Source organism: Argiope bruennichi, chromosome X1 (genome assembly GCF_947563725.1).
Source record: "Argiope bruennichi chromosome X1, qqArgBrue1.1, whole genome shotgun sequence".
NCBI classification, from domain to species: domain Eukaryota; kingdom Metazoa; phylum Arthropoda; class Arachnida; order Araneae; family Araneidae; genus Argiope; species Argiope bruennichi.
Window position 1 is genome coordinate 118,691,888 of NC_079162.1, and position 21,096 is coordinate 118,712,983.

At 30.2% G+C, this 21,096-nt stretch overlaps 1 protein-coding gene across 1 annotated transcript in view; it reads right to left on the reverse strand.

Moving 5' to 3' along the window:
* Nucleotides 1-1,030: 1,030 nt before the first annotated feature.
* Nucleotides 1,031-21,096, reverse strand: part of LOC129958450 (striatin-interacting protein 1-like) — a 35,700-nt gene continuing 15,634 nt past the window's right edge. Inside the window, exons 9-16 of the mRNA XM_056070944.1 lie at nucleotides 15,225-15,296; nucleotides 15,039-15,113; nucleotides 14,845-14,942; nucleotides 13,567-13,794; nucleotides 3,617-3,683; nucleotides 3,416-3,520; nucleotides 2,900-3,104; nucleotides 1,031-2,100 (exon numbers count right to left, since the gene is read on the reverse strand). Of these exons, the coding sequence (XP_055926919.1) occupies nucleotides 1,832-2,100; nucleotides 2,900-3,104; nucleotides 3,416-3,520; nucleotides 3,617-3,683; nucleotides 13,567-13,794; nucleotides 14,845-14,942; nucleotides 15,039-15,113; nucleotides 15,225-15,296 (1,119 nt within the window). The 3' untranslated portion in view covers nucleotides 1,031-1,831. The remainder of the gene's footprint in view (nucleotides 2,101-2,899; nucleotides 3,105-3,415; nucleotides 3,521-3,616; nucleotides 3,684-13,566; nucleotides 13,795-14,844; nucleotides 14,943-15,038; nucleotides 15,114-15,224; nucleotides 15,297-21,096) is intronic.

Below are 21,096 nucleotides of genomic sequence, written 5' to 3' on the forward strand. Positions count from 1 at the left end.
AATTGAATAACCACTAAACTAATATTTCAGTTTGACACCAGCAAGTGTTCAGAAATAAATCACCTAATGATTGGTATTGGGTCACCCATTGATAAAACACATGGGGGAAATAATTGGTATTGGGTCGCTAAAACACATGGGGAAATGATTGATATTGGGTCGCCCATTGCTAAAACACATGGGGAAACGATTGGTATTGGGTCACCCATTGATAAAACAGGTCGCGAAATGCTTGGTATAATGTCGTCAAATGATCAGCAAATTCGTCGAAAATAAGTCGGGGCGACCATCGCGCGGCGAACCGCCGGGGGACATGATCAATGTCGGGGCGAGATCGCCTCCGATCTCGCTCGTTCCGTGGGGCGATGCTTGGCCAACGATCTTTTGCTGCTTGGGATAGTTCCTTCATATTTTGCCACTTTTAACCTTGCTTTAATCATATTTTTAAAATAAATAATAAAAAACTGAATAGTGCACTTGAAAATTACTGAAATATACATTACCACTGCAGCAGTGTTCCAGGTGATTTGTTGAGTATTAATACAGACCGAATTGAAATGACATTGAAGCTCAACATTTGAGAACATCAACTATTCTCTTTTATGCATTTATCATTGGTTGCAATGTTTCATTGAAGTTCAAGTTGTGACTACTAATCAGATATTTACATACCTATCAATGAATATTTAGCATTTTTTCACCCTAGTTTAAGAATAAAAAATGTATATCCTCTCCAGAGTTAATTCTTATTTCTAAATCCTTCAAAATGACCCCCCCCCCCCGAAATTTAACTGACGAAAGAATAATTATGAGCCTGAATCAACCATATCAAAAAAATGAATCTCAGAAGATTTAATTAGTTGTCATTTTTCAGCATAACTTCTGTTAGCATAGAATCACTTGCAATAAAATTCATCAGTATTAGCCCAACAACACAGTATTTTTCAAAAATAATGAAAGAAAATCTCGCTTTTTAAGTGGTGCAATGTGTATGCACAGTGCTGAGAAAATGAAATTATTACACACAGCATACTTTTTAAGAAATGTCATCATCCAATCAGTTTTTTTTATTAAGTGATAGCTCATTTTACAAATGCACTTTCATAAAAAATACACTATATAATTTTTATAATAGTAAAAAATTCTATAAATAATGGCAATAAATAATATGGAGTTTTTTAAACCAAATTTCGCTAACGCAAATGCTTAATTATTCAATACAAATATATTGTCAAAAATCGGTGAATATTTTATCTGAAAAAATTATTTGAAAATTGCATTGAGCAATGATAGAAGAATGACTACAAATTAAAGTTCACATATTTTCACAGAAAATTAGTCGCCTTTCATCAAATTATCAGCAGTAATTGACGTTGTCAATGGAAAACAATACAGAGGTATGAAACAAACTTTTTTACAACTTCTATTTTATTCTTATAACTGCAGATAATGATAATTAACATACTGAAATATCAGAAAAGTATACTTTGAAGTTGAATGCAATATCTGTCAAAAACTGTTATACACAATATGATTTGTCACATTATGCTTAGAAATGAAGTTTTTTAGGAAACAGTTCTTGAGCTGATTTTTGCATATGTGAAATTCCTTATTATGCTACATTGACCACATTACTAAAGATAGGCGAACTTTTAATAACAAACACCAAGCATATTAAATATATTTCCACAAAAAGCTACAGAATAAAGTGTAATTTTATAAGAACTTAATTTCTCTGAAATTTCGTTTGATAAACATCCTGAAAAACTCCTTTCTCTCAAATGAATAATAATATTAATGAATGTACAAAATATGAAATTACTTCTACATGTTACAAATATTGTGAATTCAGAAGTTGATCCCAATCAGTTGACAGTTGGAACACTTCTCGCTTAAGCCATGATTCATAATGATATTTAAAATCATCAGTTAATTCGATTTCTCTGCCTAATACACTTAAGATATTGTTATCAACTGCTTGATAATCAGGATCATTGCAAAGTGATCCAGAACGATCATATCTTCTATTATGAAAGCGATTAATGCTTGCTTGTAATGCAAATTCTTCAGCTTGGTAGTCCCATGGTCTAGCATCTAAGTCTGAAACAGAAGACCCTTGTCACATATATTTAAAAAATACAGTTATATATATTAATAAATATAGACTTGGTTATGTACTGAGATATAAAATAATTCATTGAAGTATCATTTATGCCTGGCGAAATTTAGATAAAGTGAAAGATTGTGCAGGAAAAAGTGAACATGCAAAATCAAATATTTGTAAGCAAAGTCGTAAATACTATCGAAAGTCAACATAATATAAAATGTCATCTCGTACATTTAAAAAAGCATTTTTTAAATCAAAATATTAATTGGCAAAGACTTCTAAGTTTCAAGCTTGGCATTTCTGTATTAAGCAATTATGGATAAGTGCGTAACGCAATTTGAAAAGAAATACAAATCTGACAGAGATATATAAAATATATAGAAGAGATGAATACGAACCATATATTTAATATTTTTCAAGAAGAGTATTTTACAGTGATTAATATTAATTTTTGCTTTTAATTTCTCTTGATCTGTCATCCCCCCCATACCTAAAAGGTGCAATTATTTAAATTGATTATAATTATACAACTGTGAAACATTTGATGCTGTGTTAAGATTCAAAATCCCAGTTTTGGCCAGTCACCTTTTTTATTTATAATAATATTTATTACAGATTTTACGCATTTTAAGAGATTTTAAAGCATGCTTTAAATGACCAAACTCATCTTAAGATCTTTCTAAGACTCACTTCTCTTATCTTTTTTATAAATTCATAATACAAAAATTCGTAAAAAAAGGCTCAAAACTGCAACTTATTTAGATTTAAAAAAAAAAGCGTAGAGATTCATACCATTTCCATAGGCCCAGTCATCATTCAACATGTGCCGAACTTTCTGATAAATTGCAGACATAGTCTTCATGTTACTTTTGCGCCACTGCCTCCCAAGGTAACGCATTTGCATTTTTAGCAACTTCAAGACGTAAAGCTGCATCATTCCATGTTTCACTTTCAAAGCACGTTTTAAAATTGGAGCTGATTTAAAAACAACCAACATCTGCAGATAAATGAAAATATTTTGATTAAACAATATAAAAACGTAACATAAGCAAAACCTACAGTAACACTACATCCTTTGAACTGAACAATTTTTGTAATAAATAAATAATATTTATGAAATAGACAAATGGGAAAAAAATAATTTATAATAAATTGTATCTACAAACAAAAAGAAATAATTAACTAAACTATTATTTGCACTCACAATGATGAAAACGTAAAACCGTGCAGTAGTCCTAATTTCTGCAGACTTAGTTCATTATAGATATCTTAATTAAAAAAAGGAAATTTAGAATAAAAGTTACAAACCATAATTCTTGAATGCTTTAATTTCGTAAGTTTATTTAGTAAGCGCAGCAGGTTAATGCAGGTGAATAAATTTCGCCAGCAATAAGGCTGTTGATCTCCCATTTCCTAAGAGAAAAAAGGCAAATGATAAGCGCATAATGTATTCTGCAACATATTTTAATAATTGAAATTTTAAATAAGTTAATGATTATTTAAATTTACCAAAGTTTCTTCTGTTACTTCTGGTGTTTCACCAATAACACACGCTGGGAAATCAATTACAGAGATTCTACAACGAAAAAGATGTAAAACAAATTAGAATTTGTATGCAATACTGTAAGTCTTTTGGTGAAATTTCACAGAATACCGTTTTTGGAGTATGTATTACAGTAGCTTCTAATACATATGTAACTTTGAAACAGAAAAAAAGATTCAAACAATAAAGGCTAATAGCAAAGGGACCAAGCATATAAATATATAATAAATTCAATTTATTTAAGCTTTTGAAATGAATTCTTTTTCTAACTCATTTAAATTCAAACTTTTTTACTTTAATTCTGAGTAGTGCAGACATTTGCTTTCTACCCATGTTTCACAAAATTTAATTATTGCTACTTCACCTGTCTAACATTGATATGCGTCTCATGTGAATATCAAAAGTCAACACCGTTCGGACATTTTCCTTAGCTACGGCGAAAGCTACTTCCGATCTATTTAATTCTCATTATAAAAATTTAAAAAAAAAAACAGTTTTAATAGTTGTGTCGTAAAATTAATTTTATTTAATGATAAATAAATGGGTCTGAATAATAACAATAATAATTATAGGTACTACAATAACTAAGGAAAAGGGCTTTACTTTTTCCTAAATGTTACTTTCAAGCACTGTTAAATATAACTTTATTAGCATTAATATGTCTTCAACCCTAGAAAAGCAGAATGACTGACATTCACATATCTATTCCTCCTTCCAATTTCTTTAATCAGTATGATTACTTGAAACCAATTCATAATGCATGCATACAAGGTTATCAGACTAAATGTGTAAAGGAATCTAATATTTTTAAGTCTTTGCTTCAATATGTGTTTCAATAAGAGAAAAAAAAATAATAAAAAAAAGATTGATGCAATTTTAAATTATGTAAATGAATCATAAACACTTACTGTTTCAAAATTCAGTGTTTAATAAACATAACAGAAAAAAAAATAAGGGAATAATATATTAAAAATTAAGACTGCACACACAAAAAAACTCACTCAAAAATGGTTATGACTAGGGACGTGCCTATTTTCGATTTAACGAAAAAAATCGATATTTTTAAAAAGTCGATTTTTTGGTGCCAGTTTTCGAAAAATATCGATCTATCGATAGCATGAATAATGGTTCACGATGAATCGCGATACAATAAATCGATATTCACAGCTAATTTACGTTTTCGATTTCGTTTCGGCGACCGATTAGTGTTTACTTTTGTTGTTCTTCATTTTTATTGACTTTCATACAGAATTTTTGTTAATGTTTCCATAAATACTGGCATATTCTAATATATAAAAATACTTGTTTTAAGCATGCCATTTTGGTATAAACTCTTTTTCATTCCCTAACTGAATGATATAATTACGGAAAAATAATTGCGGCTATCACCCTAGTAGCACACAAATACTGTACAATATTGATTAATATCATATCGCTAATATTTATCATCAGAAATAAAAAGGATTCATTCAGATTAAATTTACAATTTTATTTGCAGCTTGCATTTTCGCACTCAAGCGCATTCGCATAAAAAAAGAAATTCTGTTTACTACAGCTTTCGCCTGGCGGCTCACGATGAATCGCGACACAATAAATCTATATTCACAATTAATTTGCGTTTTCGATTTCGTTTTGCCAACCGATTAATGTTTATTCCGGTTGCTCTTTCATTTCATACATAATTATTGTCACTTTTTTCACTTTTGTACATAATTTTTGTTAATATTTCTTTTGTTAGTATTTTCTATAATTTCAATTTAAACGAAAGTCCTGTTTTTAAAATTTTTTGGGGTATAATGATTTTTTAAAGTTTGATTTTAATTTTGTACAAAATTTTTTTTAATATTTTTAGTGTCGAAATTGGCATTTTTTTAAATCTCTGCATTGTTATTCTAGGCAGCCAGAGGCACAGAATTTACAACTTAATATATAAATATTCTAATTAAATAAACTTAAAATTAAAATGCAACTTCTTTTAATAAAGAATACAAATATTATAGCTTACTGTAAGATAATACACTATTAACAGCTAAATATAGCCGAGATATGTAGAGCGATTGTTCCACGAGGGGAAAAAAAAGCTTTGCTCCAAATTAGCGTAAGAGATAACTTTCAAACTCTATGTTCCAGATATAAACAAACGTAAAAGCAGCGGCGCAAAATTGAAATTTTCAGTTGCGCAGTGAAGTTAAAAATTTAGTATAAGTATGAAGCTATATGTGATTTCAAACAATCAGGAAAGAAAAATGCATCAGCATCAGAAGTCTTTCAGATCTCCAGACAATAATACATTTAAGAGATATTAGTATTAGGCTCTTTCATGCAAGACAAAATTACAATGCGAAAGCTTAATCATCTGCCATAAAATGCTTTCTACATACACTCATGTCCAAAATTAAGGTCACAAACATAAAATCTGCGAAAAATGGAAAACTATTCACCGTGTTGCTACTAAATTTCGCACAGAGGTACATTACAATGGAAGAAAGAAAACAGACACATAACATGGAAAAGATTTCAATTGGGAATTAAGAAACAGGGTATATCAAAAAGTGTTACATTATGGATCAGAGATAAAGCATTTATCTCGGGGAAAGCCTGTCTAATATGGAGTGTGACCACCGTGAACTGTTATACAGGCTTCACAACTAGCTTTCATACTGTTTATGAGAGTATCAATAATTGCATGGTGCAACGAAGCCCATTCTTCCAAAAGCGTGGCTTTTAACTCTTGGAGGGTATTAGGATGGGGGTTACGCTGTGAAATGGCTCTTCCGAGACCATCCCAAACATGTTCAATAGGATTGATATCCGGAGACCTCGAGGGCCAGTCCATACGTCGAATATCCTCTTCCTCAAGAAAATCATCAACGATCTGGGCTCTGTGTGGACGCGCGTTATCGTCCATAAACATGAAGTCTGGGCCAAAAGCATCCCGGAACAACCTCACATAGGCTTCAAGGATCTCATCCCTATAGCGATGTGCATTGGCAGTACCCAATCGAAGACGTGAAGTGATGTACGATTGCCCAACATTATGCCACCCCAGACAAGGATTCCTCTGCCACCAAATTTGTCAGTTTCTTCTACGTAGGAGGGATGATATCGAGCTCATCGCTCTTTCCAGATGAAGATTCGACGAGTGTTACTCTGTGTGGTAAATCTCAACTCATCATTGAAAAGAACACGCTCCCATTCTTGCTGTGCCCAAGACTGCTGTGTTAGGCACCACAAGAACCGGGCTTTTCTTTTGGATGCAGTCAAAGGGACGCACTCAACTGGTCGCCTGGCATAAAGGGCCCTCTCTTCTAGACGTCTGTATACTGTTTGTATGGAAATTCTTATTCCAGACGCAGCAGCAAGGCCAAGAGCAAGTTGAGGAGCCGTTGTCAGCCTATGCCGTCGTGCGCTTAATGTCAAATAGCGATCTTGTGCAGGCGTCGTTCCTCTGTGACTGCCTTGGCTGGCCTTCCTGGTTACAGTATCACATGTTTGGAATTGATTCCACAACCTGGAAAGCACTTTTGTGCCACTTGTAACCATCGAGCAACCACCTTTTGAGCCTGCCCAGCTTCAAGCCTTCCAACGGCTCTCCATCTCAAGGAATCGTCTAAACGATTATGAGAACTCATTCTCACTGGAAACAGGTTAAATTTTTTGTTTTAATGCAATATTCACAAAATTGCAGGCAAAAATCCTAGATGCCTAAACGGTCTAATTTCAGTAGTTCCTCAAAAACTAATGCTAAACAACATTTTTTTCCCACAACAGAGGTTAATATCGTGTTACCGGTGCTTCATAATATAAAAAATATAATTTGTTTACATTTTACTGGTAGCCATTTAGAATTACTTTGAAAAACATTTTTGTGACCTTAATTTTGGACATGAGTGTATATAACTAGGTTATGCACTTTTTTTTTTTTTTTTTTTTTTTTTTTTTTTGCATAAATGGTAACAACACATGTGAAATAAATGTGCAAATGAGCTTCTGTGAATGGGAATCCATTCCCTTCTGCCTTAAAGAGCACAAGAATGGGCAATGGAAAAGAAATCAACAACTCCTAAAACGATGGCCATTAAGATTCTTAGAAATTCCAACTCCTTTCTAGTTTGAGTGCTCGATCGGTCTTGATCAAACTTCCGATACTAATTGAATTTTGGATACATATCGGATTCCTGATACTTATCGAATTTTGGGTAATTTCGAGATTTCGATAATGATTGAATTTGTATGACTTTTGAGAATCAATCATGGGAATGTTTAACAAATATTTGGGGGGGGGGGATTTTAAAACATTGCTTTGCATATCGATGGAAAATATGTGATGTTCTTCTTTTCTTTTTGATCCGCATGCTTTTCTGTAGTATGTGCTTTTATATTTCTAAAAGTGTATAAATTTTTCTTGTTTTACATCTTTAAAAAATGCTCCTTTTCAATTTCATTATATATTTTTATTACAATATTTTATTTTTTTTATTTAGGATAAAGATTATTTTTAATGGATAAGTTTTATTACTCCAATTTATTTCACTTTATGTGACCAGATTAAATGTTGCGCTGTTTTTAAATTTTCACGCAGTTTAAAAGATTTTTCTTTTCTCCCCCCCCCCTTTTTTTTTTATTCATGTTTTTTTTCTTCTTTTTTTTCCCCCAAATATATAGTATTTTGAATTGATTTAAAAATTCCTGCATTATATTGAATTTTTTGTGAAATTATTTTTCCGTTTCTAACGTAAAGATATTTTAGTGGTAATTTTTCAATCTTTTAATTGTTTTTTATATAATTTCATACAAAAATTTTTATATTAAATTTATATTTTTATATTCATTTTTTAATTTAACCCCTTCATTTTAATTTTTTAAATTTCATTTCGAATTTTATAATGTGCCAAAATGTTGACAGAAAAATTAGAAATAAAAGATAATTAACTGAAATTTTAATATTCCGAAAATAACATTGTATTTGAGAACTGGTTATTTTTTCATTGAGTTTATATTAATAATAATATATAATGGCATAATTTTCTTTTATTTGATCATGATCAAGAACTATTTCTAAAATTTTTGATGTATTACATCATTCGTCCATAAATAAATTTACACTCCATAATATTTGTTAATAATGTTTTACACATTTCGGAATTACTATTTTTCGTCTCTTTTTGAGTTTCGAAATAGTAAACTTAATGATTAATTTTAGTTATATAACATACCTATTGTTAAAATTCTACTGCATATTTAAATTAAATCTGCCAATAATACTATTGAAATAAGAATAAAAAGTTATGCCATTCATATACAAAATAAACTTTTCAAGACATCAGATTTCTAATTCAGGATTTATTAAAACTACTTAATTTTAATTATTAAAAGCATTATTATGTCATTTTCCTTTTTTTTTTTAAATTTATGATGAATGAAAGAAACTTTTTTTAATCAGCTGTAAAAAAAAGGTAAAATTAAAAAACTTATTATATTGAAAAAACGCAATATGATAAATTGCAACAGGCTAACATTGTTTTGGCACTAACACACTTTATTAAAGAGGTTTTTAACACAATTATTTTCTAACTATTTTTAGTGGGGAAAAAAAAAAAACAACCCGAATATTTTTAGTATATAAAATGAAACTTTCCATTATTTGGAGGCGTTCTGATTAGTCAGTATGTTAAGAGATGCTATTAATAGCTTATAATAGCTATAAATAAATAATTATATCACGATATATCAAAAATATCGATATGTGTTGGACGATATATCACGATGATGAAGTCTGGTCATCGTCCCGCCCTAGTTATGACATATATAATTCAATCATTGATAGTAGACAAATCTCTTTGAAAAACAGTGCCTTATTGAGACACAAAAATTCTTTTTCTTCTTTTATTTTTTTAATTATATTTGACCTAAATACAAAAGCTTCATTATAACATATATATATATATATATATATATATATATATATATATATATATATATATATAAAGGGTGAATTTGCGATAAATTCTGACAAATGACAGAGTGGCGATAGAAAAGCACAAAGTGATCCTAAAATACTACAGCAACACTGATTCATCTCCAACCGTTTGCAAGTTATGGCGGATACAATGATTTTGCGCAAAATTGTGAAATATTCAAATTTAAAAAAATTCTGGGCATATCTTCAAGAAAAGTAGGCACATATTCTGAAAGAACACTTGAAATCCTTTAAGATGACACCAATTTTATGAATATACACGGATTTAAAGCTGAGTAATAAGCGCCGAAACATTAGCGGAATTCTGAATCGAAGTGTCGTTAAACTTATTGATTCTGAATTCCTTAATACTGTACAAGTAACAATTTGTCAAATTTGTCCATATCATCGACTTTCGAATGAGCAGGCCATAAGCCATATGAGTGTTTTATTTCAGGAGAAATTAAGTCTTGCACTGACAATACATCACGGAAAACAATGTTAATTGAAAGAGACGTTCGATAAAAATTCACCATGTAAAACAATTACGGATAAATGGAAAGTATGCACATCCGCTATTATGGAGATTCAGATGTGTTGTAACCTATTTGTGAGCACATCTCATAAATAAACAAACAAACAACAACAACAAAAATCAAGAAACTCCAATGAATATTTCATTAGCATATCAACCTTTTAGATTTTTTTTATTTTTATTGTTCAACATTTCAGGGCGTCGCTTCAGCTCGATCGATTTTTTTTCCACGTTGTACCTATTACTACCTGCGTCTGAACGGGTATGTCTCACTTTACAAACGTTGAGTACGCAGATATTCATTTTATGTACGGATTTTGCAATTGTCGAGGAAGAGTATCATCAGCGTTACCCAAATCGTCATATACCTAACTCTGCTGTATTTTCCACTTTTCACCAGAGGCTAAGGGAGACTGGTTCATTTAGTAAGATGTTTGACAAAAATAAGAATCGGCGATCCTTCGCCGTTGAGGAAAGTATACTCGCCAAATTAGATGAAAATCCAAGTGTGATTTCTTGTACACTTGTTAGTGAAGTTGGAACTTCAGAAAATACAGTGATGCAAATCTTGCAAGAAAACTAGTATCACCTATATCATTTTATACAGGTGCAAGAATTACGGAGTTCAAACTTCTAAAAGCGGATAACATTTTGCCATTGGCAGTTACAAAGAAACAACGGGGAAAAAAAAAAAGTATTTTCTGAGAATGATACTGTCGATGGATGAGTCGCATTTTACTCGCGGCGATATTTTAAATTTGCAAAGTTGGCATTATTACAAGCAACAATATCCGGGCGTAAAGCAAAACTCTTCGTTCCAGACACGATTCATTATAAATGACTGGCTTCGAGTTGTCGATGATTGTTTAATTGTTCCACATGTTTTCCAGGGTCATTCGACAAGTAATGCGTGTTTGAAATTCTTTGAACGTCACCTATCAGGATTACTTGATGCCATTCTTGAACCCATACGATGGGAAATCATTTTACAACAAATTGGGACACCTGGCGCATTCTTTAATGGGAGTTCAGACTTTCCTAAATGAGCATCATCCACAACGGATTGGTCATAGGCAGTCAGTTCTTTGGCCACCTAAATTGCGAGATCTGAGTCCAAAGGATTTATCTTTTTGGGGTTTTCTCAAACAAGAAGTTTACCGCACCGAAGTTGTCAGTTTAGAAGACTTAAGAAGTCGGCTCTATGAGGCGATATTAAATCTTAAAGGTGACTATGGTTAAAAACAACAATTAAATTCATTCGGTAAAGGCAAGAGTATGTATTAGATGTGGAGGTAGCAAGAGTTAAAATTCACTACATTGTTTTAGGTTTGACGTTTTTTTATTTTTGCATACTTCTTTGTGAAAAGTCGTACTTTTTTCCCACATTCTCAATAAAAGTGTTCTTATTTGATTTTAAGCCTTTCTTTCTTACTCTTGACTTAAACAGCCGGACGAAAGTGAACAGGAAATTAAAATCAAGAGTGGCAATGACATCTCTTAGGTTTTCGACGAACGCCGCTTACAGGGATATGTTGCCAACAAAGGAATTTTTCTTGAAATAAAACACTTGTATGGTTTATGGTGGGCTCATTCGAAAGCCGATGATATGGACAAGTTTTTGATAAATTTAACAGATTGTGGCTCGCTCGTGTAGCCTTTATGGAATTCAGAATTAAAAAGCTTGGCAACACTTCCATTTAGAATTTTGCCAATGTTTCGGCGCTTATTACTCAGCTTTAAATCCACGTATTTTCATAAAACTTGTGTCATCTTAAAGTATTTTAATTGTATTTTCAGAATATGTGCTTACTTTCCTTGAAGATTTGCACAGATTTTTTTTAATTTGAATTTTTCACGCTTTTGCGCAAAATCATTGTATCCGCCATAACTTGTAAACGGTTGGAGATGGAAGAAGGTTGCTATAATGTTTTATGATTCCTTTGAGCTCTTCTATCGCCCTTTTTCATTTGTCAGAATTGATTGAACTCATCCTGTACAAAATCAAACCCAGCCATTTTCAAAACACTAATCAATTTTTTCAGAAGAAAAACAAGATATAAATTTTTAACAATAAGCTGACATAAAACAAATAATGCGATTTTGATCTATAAATCTGTGTTTATAAATTTTTGACAAAATATAATCATGTATATTATTTTAGCAGGTTATATCTTTTAATGTACGAATATGAAAATAGAGAAAAAAAAAATAACTTGTTTTTCTTTTGAAGGAGACTGAAGATAACTATTAATCGTATAGCACAAAGTCTTCCTATTGACGATTGTTAATATTTACTGGTCTTCATACTGATGTGTGATTATGACTCTTTCATTAAATAGTGATATTATACCTTAATTTACAAACTATCTTATTACCAGAAAAAAATAGACAGCAGAAGATTTAGATTTAAATATGCAAATTCAATATATTTGTGTGCAATACCTTTTAAGGAATATTTGCTTCAAGAAACTGTTCGCAATTTTTTTTCAGTTAATTTCGATCGAATATTCTGCTAGATTCTATAAAAAGATCTTTCGTTATGAAAACGTATTCATTTTTTAACCCAATGTTAACAGCTATGTTTACAAATAACTGTAATTTAGTTTGTGCACCAAAATGCCTATTTCAAGCGGACATTCTTTCGTCCCAGTAAGTTAAACGCATATTAAGAAAGTACATTTTGTTTGCATGCTCAAAAAGCAGGAAAAAATATACACAACCTAAGTACTGCACCATACAGTATATTTCAAGATAATCACATTAAAGTAAATTGCTTTTCTTACTTGTTTTGCTTACTAATGATACTAAAGAACAAGTCAGTAGGAATTGACGCCAAAGCTTTCGTGACATTTATATTACATTCCTTGCCAGGTATAATTTAAACTTTCTAAATATATTAAAATAAAATTAAAAAACTCTGTTTTAATTTGTACTTGCTATCTGCGTTTCCTCTTTAATACCGGCTGGTAATAGTTCACTTTTCATCATTAATTAATTGCAAAGCTTCCAAGTACAAGATGATATTTATGAAAGCCCTATTAACTAAAATCAATGCTAAGTGGCAGTTTAGTACATATTTGGAAACTAACCTAGTAACAAATGAAAAATCAAGAAAATTATTTCGTTACTTTGTGAAATAACTCAGATTTTTACTAGAAACTTAAAGATAATAAGTGACCTAAGAGAAGTTTGTGAAATATGTGACACGCTAGCAATTACATTCAATGGTAAATATTGTTTTTGAAATTTAAGTTTTTGGCTATTTTAATAAAATTCCAACTATATAAATTTTACTATTTAGAAAATCTCCAAAAAACGATACTGAATGTATTAAATGCTTACAGCATTGTTACTCCTTTTATTTTAAAATAATAAAGCATATTTTAAAACAAAAAAAAAAAGGTTGAATAATAAATACTTACGTATTTTTTGCACCTACGTAAGACATAATATTTTGATTGAAAAACTTGAGAACCAGTGGAATGCAATTAGCAAACATAAGTTGTTGGCTCATGTATTCGAACTGATAAACATGGTTTATCTTCAGATGCTTCAACAATAACAAAATAATTCCTGATATGGCTTTTACAATAATTTCTTTGTGGCGGTTAACATCAATTCCTAACTTAAGAGATTGAATAACTGTCATCCTGTAACACAAAATAAAATAAACACAAATATGTAAGCATACTGATAAAGAAAGCATAACTATAAAGATTTGATATAACAGATAGATGTCCAGTGGTGATTGTTCATGGAATACTAGCATTCTAAATTTTATAATAGACATTTCTTTTTTTTTTTTTCAATTCTTGAAATGCATAAGGCATGCATGGATATTAATATTTTATATAATCTTAAAAATATTCGTCCAGCGTTTTTTCAGGGGGGAAATATATAATAATAAAGCAGCACATTTAATAGAGATTCCAACATTAAGAACCACAATAACATAGACAGAAATGCAGTCAGATAAAGGATATATTGTATAAGTGAGAGAGGACTTTGGAATTAGTAGCATTAAATAACAATTTAAAAAATTTTGGAACGGTGTGAAGTTTAATTTTGTGTATTGATATTTTTGGAAGTTACTGCAAAAAAAAAAAAAAAAAAAAAATGCGAAATTCCATCTTAATTTTTAATTAAAATTTCAAAAATGTCATTCCAAAATGCACATTCCCACCCTGAAAGGAATATATGAATTAAATTTGGTAGTTGTAGGGCAAACAGTTTGGTCTGTACAGCGGCAGCATGCAGAAACACAAAAGTCTAATTTTATTTTGAACAAAATAGAAGATAGAGAAGACCTCATACACAAAATTCCAATCAAATGAATTATTTGACAATCAAAATTACGTTTTCTCTTAACAAGACAATTTTAATTGAAAACAACAATAATCTTTATATTTTTACTAAATATAATGAATCTTTATATTTCTACCATGAGGGACCAAAAGCATTTCCAAGTAACAGCATCAAAGGACGTGATAAATATAAGAATGCAAGTGATATTCAAAGGAACGAAGGAATTCAATTAAGTAATAAAAATCCTTAGAAACCATGATAAATAATAATATTTATAAATCTGAATAACTTAAATATACCAAAAATTATTTTCCATTTGAATTCTTAAAGAAATTTGTATCTTTAATTTTTTTTTCATTATATGTTCAGAATAACGATAACATAATAGTGCTTACGGCATCTCTTCAGGTAAAACATCAGCCATAATATTGATCGATTCAGTTTTAGCTTTTGAAGTAGGCGCTGCAGCCAACAGTATTTTCAACAAAGCAATCTGAAAAATTTGATACCATGAGCATGCCTAAATTTATTCAAGTTACTTTACTTTTCTAAAGTATTTGGGAATATCTATAAAATTAATTATATTTACCATGTACTGCGGCAAACTTGGTAGAATTGCTTGGTATAATATTTCAACAGGCGTTTGGGGTATACAAGTTTCTTTCTAAAATAAATTCGTGACAAAGCACAAAAGATATTTCATTTCAATTCTTTAAAAAGTTAAAATAATTAGGCAATGCTACAGGAAAATAATTTCAAATGAATTAATAATTACTTTTGATAAAGGTAATTTTGCAATTTCCTCTTCTTTCTTTATTTGAACTTCTGCTAGGGATATATACATATGCTGAAAAAAATAATAATTAGCAATACTATTTGTTTTTAAAATAAAGACTATAATGCTGAAACCTTTCAGAATAAAATTCAACATAACAAAATCAAAGAACTGAATATTTAAATGCACATAAGCTCAAGTATTAAATCATAAGTTTTAAAATAAATTCTTTTGTGCCAAGAATCACTTCACATGAAAAAAATGACTTTACTGAAAGAAAACACGCTATATTTTATATGAATTTGTAAATACTCATTTCAGTCGATATTGCTTCTGTTTGTGCTGGTTTTAAACAAAAGCTGCAGAGTCATTTTAAATGCATGTGGGTCAGTAATGATAAAGGATATACTCAACGAAGATAACAGTATTTTTTACAAAAACTATTTTGAAAATACATATATAATGATACAGTGGTTTACTTTAAGAAGTTTTGAACAATTATATAAGAGTTTTTGCACTATCAAAAGCTTACAAACTAACCAAGAATAAAAAAAAGTTGCTTCTTCTAAACCGAAGAAAAAATTTTAATAAACTAAAATAAAAAATGGAAAAAAAATTGATAAAACTGAGACTTTATAACCAAACGAAACCTGAGACAAAGAGAATTGAAAGCCTAAATAAGTTGCAAAATATTAAAATACTTTAAGGGGAAAATTTAATACATAAAATGGAATGATCTATATTAACTGACTGATTAAAAACTAAAATCAAGCATCTTAGCAACTTTTTCTAAGGTGAACATATTTTTATCCTGTTTGGAATGCAATTCTTCTTTTTAGTTCTAGTTAGAACTTTTTTTAGCTCTTCTTTTTTAGTTAAATAACATCTAACAAGCATTAAAGCAGGAATGTTTAATTATTTTAACCACCATTGCATACAACAAGTCTTCTTAAATTGTGAGCCATGTTCCAAGATGGGTTTGCACAGAAAAATATTTGGGTTTCAAAAACTTCAGTGCCACTAATTCAGATTTTTCAAAATCGTCTTGACTTAAAAGTTTTTATTTCTTTTCACGGATTTTTTTATTTCTTTAAATGAATTTTCTTATACTTTCAATTCCTTCTAATTGTATGTTTCTTACTTTTTAATTAAAGCAATAATTTCCGAAGAGGAAATTAGCAGAATGTAGTATGCAGAGATGAGAAATAGCTTGAAGTAATTATCGTTTATTCCGAATTAAATCTAAGACAATTATAACGGCACAGACTTGAAGACATTTACAAGCACATATAATAAGCTATACATCTGATCACATCTCAACAATTCTCCTTGACGTCATCCAATGACATATTGCATCATAACAAGACTGTATGTATGACATCATCCCAGTTGCTTGTTACTGGTTGAATATTAAACTACATTCATGCCCATGAATTAAGGATAATTCAGAGTCATGCGGAAATCGAACTCTAAAATACATATATCACCCGTCAAATGACTACACACATCAAAAATCATATGCAAATCGCAGGGAGCCACCAGATGACACCGATATTACGTCACAATGACGAGAGTGATAAATAAGGAATACAGGCAAAGAAGTAAAATTGTTTGCAAGCGTTTTATAGGCCTTTCAGTGCAATAACCGTATAGTTATGACACAAAGGACGCATTTGGATGATTTTTATGTGGTAGAATTATCGTTCATCTGGAATGTGAGCGTACCCAGCTGGAAGTATCCAAGGAATTGGACTGTATTGCATCGTCTGGGATACATACTATGTATTAACCATCATACCAACCATGTAATATTAATTTTGTAAAATGTTTTTTTTTTTTTTTTCATAATTTACTCTCCAAGGAGAGAAAAATCGCAATGTTTTATTAATGATATCAAACATATAGCATCTTTTTTGCTCTTTACATTTTGTTTAATAAATAGGCTTTACAAATAAATCACATTTGTTTTGCTTCTGACTCTTTCTTTTACTGAACTTGCATTATCCTTAATTTATGGACATGAGTGTAGACGAAACACGGAAAGTAAGCAGCGTATTATTTCCAACAATTCCATATTTATTTTCTAACTTTGGAATTACTGTAATTCCCTCTGCCTTCTTGTAAAGAAAACTATTAAGAAGTCATGGTATATAAGAATTCAGAAAAAGTTGACAAATATTTTATCCGAAAAGTCAGTTTTCACACGTTAGAGCACATTGATTTAGTCCATCAAAAGAGGCTTCATGCCATTATCACTGAGGGAACATTTTATTTAGCTCCACAAATATGAATGTCGGAAAAGTGAATGATATTAATGAAAAATTAGCAGATGATGTACAGTAAATATTATTTTTAAAAAAAATTAAAATTCACAAAAACTCTTTTTTAAAAAGAAAATTCAATTTTCTTTAATTAACCATCTAAGAGTTCATTTAAGAATTTCACATTGATATAAATATTTGCTGTTACCAAGAAAATATAGGAAAGGACATACATCTCACTTCTAAAACAAAGTAGTCATCATAAATATAATACTAAGGCCTAAACGATCAATTAAAAGTCTTAACAACGTTGAGCAACAGACACTAAAAAGCTAAAATATGTAAACAAATAATACTAAACAACAATGAAATTATAAATTAAACAAAAATAGTCAACTTAAATAAAACTTGAGTCGCTAAAAACCAAAATGATAGAAAAAATGATAATTAGCTGTATTTTTTAGTTTACAGAGCAAATTGCGGAGAATTGTAGTGAAATAAATAAATGGAAGCAGATATATATATATATTCAAATTAGATCGGCAATGCCTAGAGGAACCTTTTCATTTTAATTGGCAATAAAAAAATACAGTAACTTTTTAGATTAGCAACAGTGTGAGTAACATTTGTTTTGCTTATTGCTGGATTCAATGGGGGTTTTACAGGCACTAAATTCTTCACTGCTACAAGTGAATATTTCGACTTTTTTCACATTTTAATTGTCTGTTATTGTTTGCTTATAATTTCATGAATTTATTTTCAAAATGCCTCGAATTTGTGTACACTAGCCAGAAAACTTTTGTAATGTAACCCTTTTCCAATCAGATACAACCGGTCGCACCCTGTTTGAATTATCAATATCAGTACAAAATATCAAGTGATATCTCTACATATTGAACAATTTCGTGAAGATATAGAAACAACAGTGTAAAGCATCATACGATTATATATCATTACTGTTATTTTGGTCGTCGAAGTAGAGATCAAAATAAATCATGGGTATGATATATCGCTTGCAAGTTTGCTCCTGCAACTTCTAAAATTGGATGAATGGCCAATCAAAATTTTGAGCAATGCTTATTATTTGGAGAAAACCCAGAAATCAATCAACAGACAGCCATTTCTATATATCACTAGTTTGGCAAGGGATATCTAAAAAGAACAGTAATATAACTTATAAGAACATCCCTCTCAGCCATTTAACCTCTTTCACATGAAGAATGTTGACCTATTCTAGAAGCACAAATAAAATATCAAATGAACTCTGATGATGGAAAAATTGATTCCAAAGAGCGTCTTTCAAATTATCTTGATTTTTCCTGTAGAAGTGATGACAACCCTTATAACATGACTCAACATGAATTAGCACCAAGATTACAATATTGAAAGTTGCTTGAACATTCATTAATATTTCACTGTTTCATATTAGAAAGAAGTTCACGCCTTTTTTTCTGACTTTGTATTGCAAGCATAAAGATAGATGATTGAATGAATGCTCTCTACTTTAATCATGGATATGATAAGTGGAGACCTTTCACAAATGCTTCATATATGAGTTTGAAAGCTGTTCTCCTCTTCACCAGAGCTGCAAATTTCCTTTTATCTCAAATGAACATAATTCTCATATCTAAGAATCATATGAAAACAAGAAAGGTCGTTTAGTGCTAAAAATCACAGGAACTTTCAGTGGAAAACTTGAAGTGTCACTAAATAAGAAAGAGAACATTAACTCACCTTAATATCTGACTCTTTTTATTTATAAAAAAAAGTAATATATTTTTAATTAATAAAAAGGCTATAAAAAAGAATAAATGTATATAGCAGAGTGGGGGAGCAATAGAATATGCTTAGAATAAAAATATTTTCTAAATAGTCCAACCACTGATTCAAGGGAAGTTATGCTACATTTTACAAAAGGAAAGAAATTAGTACTACCACATCCTAACAAGGCAGAAGAGAAACTGTTTATTTACATATATACAAGTGGAAAGGAGAAAATAATTACAATAAACAAAATTACTACAACCGGTGATGGAGATGTAAATCACTACAATCTTCTACAATTGATCTTATGGCTTAATTCGGCAGATCAATACCGTGCTGGTTAGAGATGGTAACTTATTGTCGTGGTATGCTTCTGAATTGAGTTGAAAGTAAATACCATAATATCAAGGTAATTGCACTTCTATTGAGACTGCAATAGGAATTCATCAGTATTATGATTTCATGTATGAATGAACAGCAAAGCTAATGAGCTCCATTCCAGTAAAAACATCTAATCTGCAAGAGAAACTCTCCAATCTGACATAAAACATGCACAAAATGAATTCTATTCTAAGATTTCCTTCCTTTTGCTACATATCAAAGAAGGACAAACTAATAAAAAAATTATTTTTAAGAGTACACGACAAGAAATTGAAGTTGCCATAAAAATTTCTTAGATTAAATCATGCAAAGTTAATAGAGGGTCTCTTTGGTCCTCGATTAGCGAGATTTTCAAAGGCAATTAGTTCCACCATATTTTTAAATTGATAGAAATTCAGTACGAAATAGATCTAAAAGTGTTGGTTCATGGATTATAAATTTTGGGAAACAAAAGTACATCCAACTAAAAAAGGATGAGCAGAGGGGCGGCAGAGATTTGCCGACATGGGAGCAAGTCAAATCCGACAGGGGGCAAGCACAATATTACTAATTTGGCTTCAAAATAACTCATAATAATTAATTTTACATTTTATTAAAGAAAATAAAGTATTATTTAGCTTCTTTTACATTCAGATGCTGATCCTTTCTTTCGCTGTTAAAGCTTTACAAATGTATGTATAAAAAAATGTTCTCATTTTCTTTTACTATCAAAAAATTGCCAATATTTGAGTATTTCTTTATGAGACTATTGAGATTTAATTTCTCTGAGATCTAATTTTAGAAAAAAAATGTGATTATATTCCATTTTAGATTGTAGTATATAGATAGAAACATAGGTTGCGCCAGAATGACGTGTCATGCTAAATGAACAAATGCATGCTCTTACAATTTTATATTAGAAGCTTATTTAATTAGTTATAAAATGAACGTTGAAACAAAAAGTTTTATAAAAGAAACTTTTTTAGAAATCCAGAAAAATAAATAAAAAATATTCGATGTTTTCGCCAAAATTCGATTTTTCGGTTTCGTCCTCTACCTAAAATATTTGTTATGTAAGGATTACTACAACGAACAAGAATTCAGATACGCTTCGAATCCGAAAAAAATAAGTGCGCGTACTCAACAAAAATTTACTATAGTTTGGACACAAATAATATAGAACGATGTTGTTTCTTAAGAAGGCTGGAAAAAATATTTTGTAAATACATGTATAAACTTACTAATTTATGTTAATTTTGAAATATATTCTTATGAAAAATGGATTTCTTAAACGTTAGATCCCCCATGTATTTATTTTTCAATATATATTTAGGCTTAAAAAATCAATGCATTTTATTAAAAAACAATTAGATCTTGAATATGAATTCCACTATCTCTATTTTTAGGCATGCTTTCTTATGGCTAAGTACTTATTTTAATTCGAAGTTATTGCAAGCTAATATTCCTCCCAATAAGTGAGTTTTATC